At 52.7% G+C, this 15907-nt stretch overlaps 2 protein-coding genes across 7 annotated transcripts in view; one reads left to right on the forward strand and one right to left on the reverse strand.

Annotated features, from left to right (window-relative positions):
• The window catches only part of SIRT3 (sirtuin 3), a 10230-nt gene extending 6352 nt beyond the window's left edge, over positions 1 to 3878 (reverse strand). The window contains exon 1 of one of the 6 annotated variants that reach the window (XM_015594075.2): positions 3652 to 3878. Coding sequence is in view for 4 of the 6 variants with exons in the window: in XM_006917929.3 (XP_006917991.1) it covers positions 3339 to 3421 (83 nt within the window). In the remaining 2 variants the exon portion in view is untranslated. The other 5 variants (XM_015594072.2, XM_015594076.2, XM_006917929.3 and 2 more) reach the window with 5 other exon arrangements.
• Positions 3879 to 3921: 43 nt separating this feature from the next.
• Positions 3922 to 15419, forward strand: PSMD13 (proteasome 26S subunit, non-ATPase 13). The gene is made up of 13 exons (XM_006917930.3): positions 3922 to 4102; positions 5441 to 5519; positions 8618 to 8652; positions 8737 to 8792; positions 8991 to 9034; positions 9207 to 9293; positions 10800 to 10971; positions 11906 to 11985; positions 12061 to 12186; positions 13500 to 13562; positions 14109 to 14189; positions 14364 to 14480; positions 15002 to 15419. Exons 1-13 carry the CDS (start codon positions 4008 to 4010, stop codon positions 15095 to 15097), a joined length of 1131 nt encoding a protein of 376 aa, XP_006917992.1. The 5' UTR covers positions 3922 to 4007; the 3' UTR covers positions 15098 to 15419.
• Positions 15420 to 15907: the final 488 nt, after the last annotated feature.

Genomic DNA, 15907 nt, shown 5'->3' on the forward strand with positions numbered 1-15907 from the left:
CGGGCTCCGCACCGAGGGCTCAGGCTGGGGCCGGGGGCACCTCCGTGGGCTCCGCAGGGCCGCACGCGCTCACACACCTGGGACGGGGTGAGTGAGCAGCGGCATTTAAACGAAGTTAAACATCTCAGACTTTACCCAAATATTATCAGGATGAAAGTGGGTTTTACAGACTATTCCACAAAGAAACATCTACACCCTGAAGGCCAGGGGTTCAAACCACGGCAGACATCGACAACCCCACGAATTCCGAGGCTGCTCACTTTCCAGGCAAACAGACCACACGGCACCGCGAGGCGCTGGGGAGGCTGGGCCGGGCCGGGCGCCCTCCACAAGCTGCAGGCCCCCCCAGGAGCCAGGGGCTGAGACTGGCTGGGAGAGCGAGATGCTGTTCCACCGGAAAAGAGCGCAAAGAGCGCAATACACAACGAGTCATAGGCTTCAGGGAGGCCTCCAGAAAGCATCAGGAAGGAAACAAAAGCGATACAAAGAACACAAAACCTGGAGCAGCCCCTGAAAACACTCGGCTCGAGGCTGCCTCATTCTGGACCTGCTCTGAGGGCCCCGGCCTGGCATCTAGCTGAGCTAAACGACTTCTTCCTCTCCTGCCTCATGCTGGTGACTTGCCCAGAGCTCAGGACTGCCAGCCCACTGCACAGCCACCGTCCTCACAGCCCCAGGGCTGGCAGCCACCATGTCTGTTCTTCTAGGACATGGTCCTTGGTGACCCTGCCCCACGACACCTCTGACCTCGGTAGAGATAGCCCTCCATCCTGATGGGAAAAAGGATGCCACGAATGGAACTGACAATCTCCCCAAATGATGAAGACTCTAAAGCGAACACAGACAGAAAAACAGGAAATGGCATTTCTTTAATTCATGTATGACACACACAAGAAGTAAGCCTCTAAGTGCACATCTTCGGACACGGGTCAGCACAATTTCGACTTGTCTCCTAGCAGCAAGGCCCTAGCTCCCTCTCCTGTGTGCTGTCTGTGTTTTTCCTTTGTTCCTTATGAAACCAACACTATGAAATCTCTGCAGACTGACCGACTTGGCACCTGAAGCTCTGCTGCCTAGATGCCACACCTTGGCACAGCAGGCACCACTCCTGTGACAGCCCCATTTCTCCCTCCTTCCCACCAAACAAAAGGACTCCTGGTTCTTATAGATCCCCGATGCCTGGAAAAAACTTTCTCCACCTCAGCATATCCAAACCTGCCATAGGCAAGGCCAGGGGCAAATGCCGCCTCCTTCCTGAGCCCACTGCGGTACCCCAGTGAGAAGTCATTTCTCCTCCTCTGAAAAGTGGCACTACTGGCACCCTACTCCTTTTAGGGTCACCCCTTCCCTTTGCGTAGTTACCCTGCATGCTGCCTCTCACGCTCCACGCTGGGCTCAGCCACAGTGCCATTCAGGGACTTGCTTGCCACACACAGTCCCCACACAGCCTTCTGTTGTCACCTCTCCTGCCACATAAAGCACCATCTTGGTTTTCAAGAGAGCCAGACTCTGAGGGGTGTGTACTGAGGAAGGGGAGCATGACAAGGGAAGGCATGTGTGCGGAGCTAAGGGCACCAGAAGGAGTCGGAGGCCTCACTTGCTGCCTGTCCCTTAAGTCACTCCAACATCGAACCTCAGCTGCTAAAGCCAAAGCCAGGAAGAGACACTCTCATCTCCATCACTGTAAACCAACCAGTGGAAAGTGCACACACAACGGACACCAGCGACCTCCCCACGCTCCTGCTGAGACGCCCGCGACCTCGACCGAGTGAGGCCCGCTGCATGGGAGGCCTGCTGAGAGCACCTGGAAAGGCAGCTCTTCTGAAAGCGAGTCGGGACATCCCCAGGGGATGTGCTAAAGAGAACCACGCCAGCTGGTCAGGGACGAGAGAATGCTCTGGCTCCAACCACCTGGCTCCAACCACAGCGATGAAATGACCACTTCACACGGCTCCCCACCCAAACGTTTACTGAGGACCCCCTAAATGCGAGCTGGTGTGAGAATACAAAAGGAACGAGAAGAAAGTTGTGATCTTGTGAATCGTAGTAAATATATATTTTTGGTCTTTGTCCCCGAACCCTAATTTCCTAAGAGTAATGGAATTGTCTTGTTACAATATGGGGCCTTTTGTCCTCAGGTGCTGAAGTTGATTCAGAGCCAAGAAGGTGAAATGGGTGTTCACAAGCCCCTTTCAACCGCACCTGGCTTTATGTTAATGAACTTAAATCCTCTAAGGATGGGAGCTGGTTGCCAGGGGAGCCAACCAGGATTAGAGGGTTGGAGTCTCCCTAAAAACCCAACAGGAGGGGGCTCAGAGAGTTTCCAGACTGGGGAACCAGAAAGCCAGCCAGGCCCAGGGCCCAAACTCCACGGCACTGATGCTCTCGTTAGGGACCCTCCAGCCCTTGGCCTCCTCGTCTCTTCCCCTGGCTGCCCGATCGTACCCTTTCACATCCTCTCAACAAACTGGGGCGCTCGAATCTTAACCGCTTTACAGAGTTCCGGGAGCCGCTCAAGCACGATTCCAATCTGAGGAGAGCATCATGGAGACCTCCACTTTACAGCCCGAGGGTCAGAAGCAGAGGTGACAACCTGATTTGGCATCTCAAGTGGGGGCAGTTTTGTGGGACTGAACCCCAGACTATAGGATCTGGTACCACGTCCAGGTGATGTGTCACAACTAACTCAAATTTGTGGGACATCCAGTCAGTGTCTGTGGAAAACTGGAGAACTGCTAAGTGGTGTTGGAAAAAAACACATATCACAGAAGTTATTAACGTTGTTGAGCGCCTGCCATGAGCAAGGTGTCATACGTGATGTGCATTTCTCAGCTACATAAATGTTTGTCACTGAAAAACACATGGACAGAATTTTACCAAATGTCCAGAATATACTTAAGTGTCACTTAAAGCCTACATGGTACATGGGATCGGATTTACTGGCTGCAAGAGGACCCTGAGAAGCAAGCCTGGGAGTAAAAAGGTTGAAGCAGCATTTGTCTCCAAATAGAAGTAACTCTGCGACATACTGTTACGTAAAAACGGCCAAGTACAGGACAGAACGTAACTAAAAAACGGGTGGTGTCAGCAATGACACCTAAGTGCTGCTTGTACACGCCCAAAGTGCCAGTGAGAAAAACAAGAAACCGTCGCCACTGGGTCCCCCCCGGCGTGCCCTGAGCCGCATGACCCGACCCGACCTCCCCGGTCCCCCCAGCGACCAGCCGATCGCGCAGGGGAGGCCGCCCGGCCGCGCTCGCCGTCCCCGAACGCCACTGGCCACCGCGGCGACAATGCCGCGGCCCGAGCCCCGACCCGCGGGTGCTACCCAGACGAACCGAGGCTGGCGGGCCCAGGCCCGCTCACCTCCTGGGCCCCAGAGTCCGAGTGCGCGAACGGCGGGCCGAGCCCACAGTGCCATGTTCGCCACAGCCGCACGCGGCGTCGTCCCCGGGGGTCACGTGCTCGCCCCGCCCCTCGCCCCGCCCCCACGGGTGGGAGGGGCCACGGACGCCAGGCGGGGGCGGTTCCCCAGTGCACTGCAGTCCCGCTTCGCACCCGGGACGCCAGACCAGGGCCCTGCATTTCGCTGCCCCGCGCTCCCAGCCCCTTTTGGTCGGGGCGGTGACGACGGACACTGTGAGCGCTTACATGATCCGGCATCTCACACTTAGTCCTGGGGTACTATTATCGTCGTCCGCTCTGGAGATGAGAAACTGCGGGTCCCACAGGCCAAGGCCACACGGCCAGGCGACGGCGCGGTCGACCCCCGGCGACCGTACGCTGCAACGCCTCAGTGGCCCTGCCCGGTGCGCGGGAAACCCAGACCAGCCGGCACAGAACTTCGTCCCGAGCGCGCAGGCGCGGTTACCCGGACGACCGCCGGGCGCCCGGGCCGCTGGGGCGCTCCCGGCATGCCCCGCGTGTCGCGGCGCCGGAAGTGAGTGAGCACTTCCGGCGGCGCGGATTTCTCAGTGGTGCCGCTGTCCGGGGATCTTTCTGCCGAAATGAAGGACGTTCCCGGCTTCCTGCAGCAGAGCCAGAGCTCCGGGCCCGGCCAGGCCGCCGTGTGGCACCGCCTGGAGGAGCTCTACACGAAGAAGTGAGCGCCAAACCGAGGGGACCCGGCGACAGGAGAGCGGGAGACTGGGGGAGGGGCGGGACCTTGATGGGCCGAGGGCACTTGGACCTGTTGCGGGGGACAGTGCGGAGGACAGGCTGGGCGGGGGAGGTGGGCGGTGTAACCCGGAAGGGCAGGGCAGAGGAGGAAGAGGGGTGACGGCCCACGAGGACCGAGGAGCAGAGCCGTAGACAGGATTCGGGGGTCCGGGGTTTAACTGCCCCCCCCCCGACCGAGAGACGGTGGCCGAGCTTCTGAACTCCCCTTCCTTCCGGTCTTAGAAAAAGGATTCGGGGCTGGCCTGTGATTTTAGCTGCACACATTCTCGGAGTCAGGTTCCATCCATTTTGGATAACAGATCCTGGTGTCTTGTACTTATCCTTGTCATACTGTGACCGCTATCTTTGTCAGCGGTCTGGAACAGACAAACCAGAGGCCAGAGAACTTTTCCGCGTCGATTGCGTCACCGGTTACACGCTGGGTACGACCACTTTTCCCCTCTCCCATGGTCCCGACTTACCATTGTATTTCGTATTGGGCTTTGTGCCTCTAGAGAGATCGCAGCTTGGGTTTGTTTAGAAATAGGATGAATTTCAGAATGATTAAACTGTCCGTTGCTAAGCACCAACCTCCTTTTAAATGAACAAATTGTTGGGACTGGGCTGGCATTGTTCCCGAGGCGAATACAACTCCTGTTACAACCTCCCAGTTAACAGCCCTCGCGTTTAGCGTAGCGCCTTCACACAGATATTCATTCAATACATGTTTTGATGATACTAAGGATTTGGGGAGAAAATTCTTAGTGTTTGGCAAATAATTGCTTCTTTTGGGTAGCACTTTGTATTGTTCAAAGTGTTTTATTTGCTTCCTTAAAAACTGGCCTTTAGTTTTAATGTGATGTCATTCTAGAGGTTTTATGTATTCACTCGACATTCACAGATGAGGAAACTGAAGCTCAGTTTAAGTTCTTTCCCTGAGATACTCAGCTAATAAGTAGAAGAGCCAAGATTTCACCTTGAACATGTATGACTATTCCAAAGTTGTGCTTTCTAGTCGAACCTTAGAATAACCTATTGAGGTAGTCTAGAAAGGTGTTCTCTGTTTTTAGCTGAGGAAATGAGTGATCTCAAGGTAACATAACCATTGAGTAGCAGAGCCAAGAAATGAACTCGGGTTTATTAGCATCTGCTTTAGCGTTCTTCTGTTACACAGTGGAGATTGGTGAGTATTTGTTATTTGTTATTTGATAGGACCATCAAGGCTGAAGATGTCTGTGACTGGAAATTAGTTTATAGGTCTTAAGGGCCTTCTGTTTTTCAGGTTGTGGCATCAGCTGACACTTCAGGTTCTTGATTTTGTGCAGGACCCGTGCTTTGCCCAAGGAGATGGTCTCATTAAGGTAAATGATTTGTAATCACAGGTCAGATTATATATGTGTGCCCAAGGAATTTTTAAAATAATGCTTGGGATTTGTAATAACACGCTACACCTATTTAGCAATCACTTGACGTCGGATACTGTTTTAAGTGCTATACATATTTACTTATCGAATCTTCATAACAACATTGGGAGGTAAGTACTACTGTCATCCTATTTTTTTTAATGTAGAAGCGGACACCAGGAGATTAAGTAACTTGCCATAGGTCACAGCTAATAAGTGGCAGAAGAGGATTCATACAGATGTTCAGACTTTCTCTGAAATCCCAGCCTAAAACACTGTTTATGGCACCTCTTATAGCTTGTTGTTTATAGACTTTTTCTTCTAAGCGTTGTACTCTTGAAAACTGTTATTCAGAAATTGAAAATTCCGAACCAGTTAGGGGGTAGGGTAGGGTACCTAGGAGGATTACCATAAGGGCCCTTTAAATGCCTGCAATCGCTCTTCCTCACCAACTCTGCTCACTTGCCCAGACCTTTGTCCTGGGGAGCGTGGAGGAAAGAGCACCTTTTGTGCTTTACTTGGGAGCAGGGGGGCATGCTACCCCTGAAAAAGAGCACTTCTAGAGTTTTGTCAACATTAAAACAACCACTCTGCCCCAGCCTTTCCCAGATCCCCCAACAAACCCCCAAGAATTTGTAACCTCTTTGAGGTCTTTCCTGATGTCTTTCTCTTTGATACCTTTCTCTTGGATTCTGAATGAATCAGAGATTATAGGTGCATGGGAACTGAAAGCTGGTCCATAATGATAGCCTGAGTTATTTACCCTGCACAGTGCTCACAGTGAAGCTTACCACCTGATTTCCCCACCCCTGGGCTCCTAAGATTTTCCTATAGTTTATATCCATCAGTTTGACATTTTACTACTCAAAGGAACTTGTAGTCATCTGTAAGCCTGGAGATTTTGCTGGGTATTCTGTCTTCTGGATTATGAGCAGAGATGATCAATTAGAGCTGCCTTAATATTTGCTCTCTAAGGTCTATATTATAGTGATGGATATTTTATAATTGTTTGTTTTTATCCTATTTTTTTTTTTTTTAAACAGTTTCTACACATAGTAAAATATTTCCTGAACCTCATGGTAATGTGACACTTATTTGGGTCGGCAAATTGAAGTTTACTATTTCCATGGACAAAAACCTTTAAAAATTGTTGATAACCCAGCCCACGTAACTTTCAGATAGTATTCATGAATTTGCAGCCACCAGAAGTAATTTTGAGTTTCTAGATTTAACAGACTTTCTTTAGAGGGCTCTTTTCTTGAGGTACCACTATGAATTATAATTGGTGTCAACAATGTTGAAACGTTTCCTCTTACTGAGTTAAATCCCTTTGAAGTAGTCCTTTGTAATGATAGACCATGTATTTCCATGGCCTTTGCTGGGTGACAAAATTTAAATATCTAACTGGCTGCTACAGAGACATTTCTTGTTTTCTTTTTTCCCAAAGTTTTAGAGAGAAATAATTGCTATATAACATTGTTTTAGTTTAAGGTTTACAGTTTAATGATCTGACACGTTAACACTGCTCACCTCACTTAGTTACAATTTTTCTTTCTTGTGAGGAGAACTTCTAAAACCTGCTCTCCTAGAAGCTTTCAAACAGGCAATACACATTGTTAACTAGAGTCATCACGTTCTGGGTGGTTACTAATATTATAATGAGAAGTTTGTACCTTTTAACCACCTTTGACCATTTCTCACACGCACATGCACACCCCGCCCCCCTGCCTCTGGCAAACATTACTGTGTTCTCTGTATCTACAAGTTTTTTTGGTTTTTTTTTTTGAGATCATATGGTATCTGTTTTTCTCTTATTTCAGTGAGCATAATGCCCTCGAGGTCCATCCTTGTCGCAAATGGCAGGATTTTCTCCTTTTTTAGGGCTGGATTACATTCACACACGTGTGTGCGCGCACGCGTGCGTGTGTACATACACGCATGTGCCCACCATGCTCTTGCAGGGCCCTTTCCATCTCTCTGTCTTCATCTCCCAGAGCAACTTCAGATTCTCCCGATCCTAAGTTGGCGGTGTCCAGAGGTTCCGTCTCCCACTTTGCCCACCCTGGACACTTCCGTCGCCAGTTACCCAGCCACGAGCTCAGAGGTCACTGTCAGCTCCCCTTCTCTGTGGCCTGTCCACCTCCGATCAAGGCTGGTTCACCTCAGCAGCACTTCTCAGGCTGCTCGTCTGCCCTCACTGCCATTGCTCCCTCCCTCTCCTGTCTTGACCGCTAGTAGCCTGAACTGGTCTCTGTCCCTAAGTCTTTTTCCTCGCTACCCTCTATGCCCCAAGTCATGTCCCTAAAATGGAAGTGTGGCCGTGTGTCTCCACAGCCTCAACTCTGGGACAGAGACCAAGCCCCAGTGCCTGTCAGCCTCTGTGCCCTTCAGCAGTGCTCCGAAGACAGTGCAGTTTTTTCTTCAGTGCTTTCGCACGTTTGTTCCTCTCTAGAATGTTCTCCCAGTGGCCCCTTCTCCCACACCGAGTCTGTTCACTTTAACTGCTATTCATTCTTTAAACTCAGTTGTCACTATTTCTGGAATCACTTTCGAAACCTCTCCCTTTGGCCCATCCACCTGTATGCTTTTCTTCCCCTTACTCTTCAGCTCTCAGTATTGTTATTTATTTGTCTCCAAGTCTGTCTTCTCTACTAGGCCAGGAGCTCAGGAGCGCCACGAAGACTAAGCCGCTTTCCTGCACACCCTTGTCTGTAGTTCCTGGCGCAGGCCCTGGGCGCGTGCCCGAGTGTGCCGAGGGACCGAGACTCCTGTGGCGGGTACAGTAGCCTGCAGGCTGCTCAGACTGCTTGGGTTCCCGGCCTTGCAGGCCGGTGTTCAGTTTTGCTCGGGCACTTGGAGAGAGAGCCTAGGGATTGCTCTTCAGCCAGAAAGAACCTAGCTCTCCCCAGTAACGCACTGTGATTATTTACATCTCCTGTCACTCAGCAGACATCTGTGCAGTGCCACCGAGTGGTGGGTGTCGCAGTAGTGTCTGCAGCCTGGACTTTGCAGAGTGAGAGCGTCTCGTAATGACTCTCCATGTTTTGGCCCCACAGCTCTATGAGAACTTCATCAGTGAGTTTGAACACAGGTAAAGCTCTTTTGTCAGCTTTTGACTTTGACAGTGAAAACACTGGTGCTTGTTGACAGCCAGCGACCAGTGGTTTCGTTTCAGGGTGAACCCTTTGTCCCTGGTGGAGATCATTCTGCACGTGGTCAGACAGATGACTGGTGAGTCCCACGCTGTGTCCAAAGGACTGGGCCAAGTAATGAGAATGATCTTGCCTTCTGACGGAAAGTATTGCATTCTAACTTACATTTTTATTGTATTTTATGTTTTAAACCTAAAAGTTGTCCTGGTTGGTAGAAACCAGTCTGTAAAGATGCTTCGCTGGTATTCTGCTGACTCTGTCCTGCTTTCTTCTCCAGATCCTAACGTGGCTCTCACTTTTCTGGAAAAGACTCGTGAAAAGGTAAGTGACGTTTGAGCCAGACCTTTTAAATAGCAACTCACAGTTTGTGTCTGTGCTCACTGTCCACAGCTCTGGAGACCAGTATCTGCGGGTGGGACTCTGCTAGGGCACCCCGTCTGGCTGTATCAGCCTGCTGCCCACACTTCTCAGGTCCCTGTTCTGGCATCTTCAGGTGAAAAGCAGCGACGAGGCAGTGATCCTGTGTAAGACGGCCATCGGGGCTCTCAAGTTAAACATCGGAGACCTGCAGGTTACAAAGGTGAGGTCGCCGCACCTCAGACATACCTTTGATTCTTTTAAAACTGTAGGGGCAAATCCTGTTCTTTCTCTTTCATTATTTAAAAATAATTTTGAATTATAAAAAGTTGCAAAAATAGTACAGAGTACTCTCATACCCGTACCTTCGGATTCTTATTGTTAACATTCTTTGCGGGGGATCCCCAGCACCATTAAGAGCAAGTGGCTAGTAGGTTACCTGTGTCCTTAACAGAAGAGCAAGACTTACAGGCCACAGCGTGTCTACCCAGCAGGCGTCCACGCAGCCGTCGGCACGTGGGTTCTTGCGACTGACAGGTCACAGGCCGCTCCTCCTCTCTGCGCCCTGATCGCCGAAGTTGCCTGTCTGTGCCGCTCTCACTTGTACTTTGGGGGACGGGTGTGGGTGGCAGTAAGACTCAGTTCACACGGTCAGTTCACATTGTTTGCTAGAGACTACGTGTGTGTGTTTGGGTTTGGGTTTTTTGGTGACCATGACATTAAAGGAAATGTTGGGGTAAATGTTCATGTTCTCATCGCCCTAAAATGTACTTTTTCTTGGTTCTTACTGCATCCCATCTGAGCCCCCATGCATAGTCACTGCATTTGTTTTGAAGTATTTAAGCCATACCAAAAGCTGTAAAATTCTGTCGAGGGTGCATGAGCATCCGGGCGCCCTAGCCGGCCTAGGGACGAAGCAGCACAGAACGGGCAGTGCTGCTGGGCCCCTCAGACCATCCTCCCCCGAGCGCCTGTGCTCCAGCGTGGTGTCACACGTGCCACACGGATAGACATGCATGACTAGATGACGTGGTATTGTTTTAACACACTGGCTGGATGTGAGGGGTGAGGGTGACCAGCTTGTTTTTGCTGTTATGTGCTATTTCTGTGCAGTTATTTCTTAGCCGGTGTGTCCAGTGTCCTCTTAAACGGATTCAGGTAGTTCTTTTCTATTAGGAATAATGCTGTCGTCAGCATTTATGTGCCTGGTTCCTTGTGGACGTGGGCAGAATCTCACCTGGACATAGGCCTGGAGGTGAGACTACAGGTGTATAGCGTGTGCTGTCCACGTCTCCCAGATACTGCCAGAGATCTCTCCCAGGTGTCTCACGCCCCAGCAGCACCTGTGCAGACTCCCGAAGCTGTGTATTTTCAATACTTGCTAGTTTTAGGCCGTTTAATTCTTGCCGATGCAATGGAGGTGAAACGTGCCTCGCATTTCTTGATTACCGCTGGCTTATTGACCTGTTCATGTCTCCACTTCCATAAATTGCCTGTCGATATCTTTTTTTTTGTTTGTCTCCCGTTGATGTGTGAGAGTTTCTTACGTGGCCTGGGTCATAGTCCCTGGTACGTCACCTGTGCCATGACTACCTTTCCCTTTGTTACTTTCTTGTTTTAGGTGAAGCGAAGTTTTCCATTTTAACGTAGTCAAGTTTATTGTGCTGCTCATCTTGTCACATGTTACCTTAAAACGTTAAAGAAAGGCTCCCTCGCTTCCCGTGCGCAGGAGACGATCGAGGCTGTGGAGGACATGCTGCACAGCCTCCCTGGCGTGACGTCCGTTCACAGCCGTTTCTACGACCTGTCCAGCAAATACTACCAGACGGTCGGGAACCACGCGTCCTACTACAAAGACGCCCTGCGGTTCCTGGGCTGTGTCGACATCAGGGACCTGCCAGGTAACACGGGCGTCCAGTCCACATCCCGCAAGGACCTAGCCCTTGAGACACAGCTGCGAGCTGCTTGAGGCAGCAGGTCTGAGAAATCTCTCCAGCGCGTTCATCCCTTTTTGAAGAAATCCTGTGGGTTCGAGGGTGGGAGGGTGGCTCACCCTGTAGTTTCTGCGCTGGATTCATCTCCGGCGTGGAGTCAGGCGAGGATGAGGCTTGCTCCTCGAGCCTCTACTGGTCCTTCTCCACGTCTCGGCTCCTGTCCAGGCCGGAGCCTGGGGGAAGCGCGGTGCCGTCGGGGCGTGCACCTGCAGGACGAGGGGCACAGCAGGGCCCCGCCCGAGACACGCAGGCCCAGGGGATGCATGACACGGGCTCCCCAGGATTTGAGGGTGAGAAGAAAAGTGACCCAGGGAAACGTGCAATGAGCCTGAGTTCAGCAAAGAAACCTCGGCACGTTTTAGACGTTTCTCACAGTCTCCTGCGGGAGCAGAAGGGACCAGTGACCCCTGGAGATGTCAGTGCGGTTTTACCTGCTGCATCTCAAGAAAAATATGCTGGAGAAGCAGCTGACGTGGTCAGGGGCGGGGGAGGGATAGCTGTGCGGGAACAGGAAGCAGTCAAGTCTGGTCTGGAGAGAGGCTAAACGAGGTCCCTACGAGGGGACTCTTTCACAAGAGAGGTGGGGGCACGGGGAGTGGGGCTGAAAATAGAAGGTTCGCGCACGTTCAGGAGAGAACGAGTAAGCAAGTGACTCCCGCAGAACCCAGGCGCGTAGTGCCGGGAGTACTCCGCATCGTCCAGTGTCTGAGAGGCGACAGTGTCAGCGCTCTGTGCGAACACCCCAGGACAGGGTGTCTTCACTCTCAAGACACCCCGTCCCCGGGGGTTCTTGAGGCCGCTGGACCGTCGTAACCACGCGTGTTGGGGATTGTTGCCCTAGCGCCCGAGCAGCGAGAGCGAGCATTCACGCTGGGACTGGCGGGACTTCTTGGTGACGGAGTTTTTAACTTTGGAGAACTCGTAAGTGGACCCGGGGCACAGGTTCTCTTACGGGGCCGCTGTGCGTTCCGTCAGCTGACCGTGCTGTCCTCATAGCTCATGCACCCCGTACTGGAGTCTCTGAGGGGCACTGACCGGCAGTGGCTGATCGACACCCTCTACGCCTTCAACAGTGGCAACGTGGAGAGGTTCCAGACGCTGAAAGCCGCCTGGGGCCAGCAGGTCAGTCCCAGGCGGGCCCTGCACACAGTCACGTGTCCTCTGTTCACTGAGCAGCAGGGACTGAGGCATGCCAGTCTTCTGTCACCGTGGGAGGGTACAGCAGAAACTCCGGTAACATGGTCACCTGTAGCACCCAGTGCTGTGGACAGAACATGACGGGAGCATCATCTGTGCTGGGTAGAGGGGTGTTGCGGGTGTGCGACCTTACAAGTGGGGAGACGTGAGCCCCGTGAAGGGGGTGGGAAGAGCACGTTCAGCAGAGCGAGAGGACGCTTTGGGCTCAAAGCAGCACAGGAGGCCACAGCGATGAGTGACGCAGCGGTGGGGGGGGGCTTGGGGGAGGCGCGTGCAGCAGGGCAGTGGGGAGTGGTCGGTGCCCCCATGCAGGGGATGAGTGCAGCAGGGGGGGTGGTCAGGGCGGGCTAGTGTGGGGTCTGGGGAGGCGGGGCTTAGGGAGGACTTGAGCTTTGACAGGTTTATTCTTTTTTAATTGAAATTATGTTTCTGTTTTTGTATTTTTTGGAACTTAACGTTTTCTCCAAATCCAAAATAAATTTGTAGACTTCACATGTGATGAAGCAGAGTAGGTGTAGATGGACTGTGAAGAGGCAGAAAGGTCCTGCCAAACCTAGCTAGCCTGCGTGTTAGTATCTCAAAGGCAAAGACGTGCCACTCTGGAAGGAAGGTGGCCACTTGGGGAAGAGCCCAAGCTTGGGGAGCGGGCCTGAGGGGAAACGCCCGTGCCAGGCGGCTAGTCTGGCCCGGAGACGCAAACCGTTTGAGTCACATAACACACCCCCCGGGTTTGGTCCTGTGCCCAGCAGGCAGCCTTTCGATCCACCTGCCAGGAGATGGTGCCCGTCACACAGAGGCGCATGGCCCAGTGCTCCTGGCAGCGCTGCTTTTCACTCGACGTTAATGACCAGCTCCTTCACTTCAGAGCAAGTCCCTGGAGCTCGGGCCTGTCCCTCAGAGGCCCCACGTGCACCTGGACCCGCTCAGCCCAGGCCATGCCCTTCCCTGCCTTGCCTTGTGCCAGTCACCCTAAATGCCTGCACCCTATGGTCCTACCCCGTGTTTGTGGCAGTCACACATACCTTGTCAACTCCTTGCCTTGGAAAACGGCTGTTCAGCCAGGCCCTTTTCGAATGAGTTTCTAAGAAAAGTTCAAGTGACTCTTTAAAAGCCAGTCATGATCCCCGGGGCCCGCAGTGCGAGATGCTTGAACCGGCCCAGTTTCCTCTTACGCCATCTGGTGCCGTGAAGAAGTTTCACCGCCCAGGTCAGGTAACAAGTGTCCTTCTGCCTTGTAGCCTGACTTAGCGGCCAACGAAGCCCAGCTTCTGAGGAAAATTCAGCTGTTGTGCCTCATGGAGGTGAGCGACCGCCGGGATGGTTTGTGGTGTGGGGCCCTGCAGATGAGCCTGTGCCCCCGCAGGCTCCCCAGCCTCTGGACACAGCAAATTGGTGGCATTGCTCCTGTCCTAACCCTTCTCCACCACCTCCCTTTTCCTCGGCCACCACGTGCTTTTTCAGTTTTGTATTTCGGTCTCGGCTCAGACGACCTCTCAGAGAGGCACCTGACCATCTGAGCTGAAGCGGCTGCCACTCCACTGGCTGTGGAATCCCTTGTCTTCCCCACTGGAATATAAGATTTCTGAGAAAAGAGACTTGGTGTTTCTGGTCACTGCGGTGTCCGCAGCTGCAAGTCCTTGTTCAGGACACAAATGATGACTGGTAGGAGCTGCTAGGGTACTTACTTTCGGCTAAGTACTGGAAGCTTGTTCTCGGTATGTGACTAGCGTTAAGAAAATTTTAGTGTGGTACTAATATCTATATTTTTAGAGCTGGTGTTGATAAAAAATACTCTTATCAATCAGTTCTGACAATTTTTATTAAGAAAAACTTAAAACTTTTTTCAGATGACTTTCACACGACCTGCCAATCACAGACAACTCACTTTTGAAGAAATTGCCAAAAGTGCTAAAATCAGTGTGAACGAGGTAAGGTTCGTTGGCTCTGGGTGTCACTGTAGCACAGCTGCTCCCCGGGGACGAGGGTTCCCTAGACTCAAAACCACAGAAAGAAACGGCATCTGGCTTCCGGGTGTATCGAGGCCAGCAGGGCCCATGGGTGCGCGGCGGTATCGGGGTCTTACGGTAGCCCTCCGCGCACAGGTGGAGCTGCTGGTGATGAAGGCGCTCTCGGTGGGGCTGGTGAAAGGGAGCATCGACGAGGTGGACGGGCGGGTCCACATGACCTGGGTGCAGCCCCGCGTGCTGGATCTGCAGCAGGTGAGGCCTTCGGAGTGGCTCGCCTTCATGGCATTCGGGTCCTGTCTGCCCCGTCTTAGCTTCCTTTGGCTGGAAGCTACTTAGGAAGAAAGCCTTGTTAGACAGAGGTTTTGGAGAGTGAATTACCGCCGTAGGGTCTAAGGGTTTTTCCAAGAACCTGATTAAATGCACCTGGGATTTGAACCCTATATTTAAACGCTTATGACGACAGCAGTGCTGGTCATGCTGATAATGCCCTTTAATCTGAAAATTGGTACTCTGATCAAATACATTCCTGGTTCCGTGATTTGAGCTCAGACTCATCTCATTCACATTTGCTGGAAATTTAAGCTTGTGGGTTTTCTCTACTCTTGCCTGTTTTCTCACGTGCCATTCTTTAGAGCGTCCTTGTGCTAGGAGTTGCTGGGGGCAGCCCCAGCTCGGACACCCCACTGCCCCAGCTCTGCCGCCCTCATCAGTGCTGCCCCATCGGCCCTGTGTCCCGAGTGTCTAACGCCCATTTGGTCCCGGTTTGCACTCAGATCGCGGGCATGCGGGACCGCCTGGGCTTCTGGTGCAGCGACGTGAAGAGCATGGAGATGCTGGTGGAGCACCAGGCCCACGACATCCTCACTTAGCGCCTGCCTGCGGAGCTGCCTCCTGGCTGACGAAGCTGGCGGCTGGGTCTTCATTTAAGTGGGGTGGGGTGGGGCGGGGATTCTGTTTGGAGTAGGGACTGTTCTTGCTGTGAAAACAGGACTGTCATTGATGGGGGCCTGGTCACATGGAGAAGCCTCCTTGGTGGGTGTCTCCTGTCACCTACACTGGGGAAGAGTCACCGCATCTTAGGTGGTGAGGCAAGCACGTGTGTGGGGACACCCGCTCTAAGGCTGGTTTCTGTCCATCCCCCTGCTGCATGAGCGCTCAGTTCTGTAATAAACGCCTTTGCTTTGTCCCGTCTGGTGGTTTCCTGACTTAGCTTCCAGGTCACGCCTATGCCTGAAGAGGTTGAAAGGCAGGAGGTGGGACCTGGGGACGGCTTGGTGGGGTGAGAAAAGGTGTCCCTGCACGTGGGACTGCGGCCAAGCCGGGCACAGGGCACCAAGGAAGCAGCGCCTGCTTTTACTGTTCCTTCTTCCAGGCGTCTGCCCCCTGCGGCTCCTGTCACGGAGACCTGGCCAGAGCCAGAGCGAGGGCCCGGGGAGGGGGATGCACGGCGCGAAGAATCACCAGGCAAGTGCGTGGGCTGGAGGGAAGCTTTAATGCAGTCTCCTGCCGTGCGGGCAGGGGTGACAGGTGCAGCGTGGTGATCACACAGCCTTCAGGCCACAGACTTTTTGTAGCTTTCTAGGTGGGACAGGACCCAGCCTGCAGGAATCAGGAAGCTGATAAAGATCACCGAGAGCCCCACAGCCTGCTCCTGTGGTGAGGAAGGCACACATGAGTTC

Source organism: Pteropus alecto, unplaced genomic scaffold, assembly GCF_000325575.1.
Source record: "Pteropus alecto unplaced genomic scaffold, ASM32557v1 scaffold1978, whole genome shotgun sequence".
Classification (NCBI taxonomy): domain Eukaryota; kingdom Metazoa; phylum Chordata; class Mammalia; order Chiroptera; family Pteropodidae; genus Pteropus; species Pteropus alecto.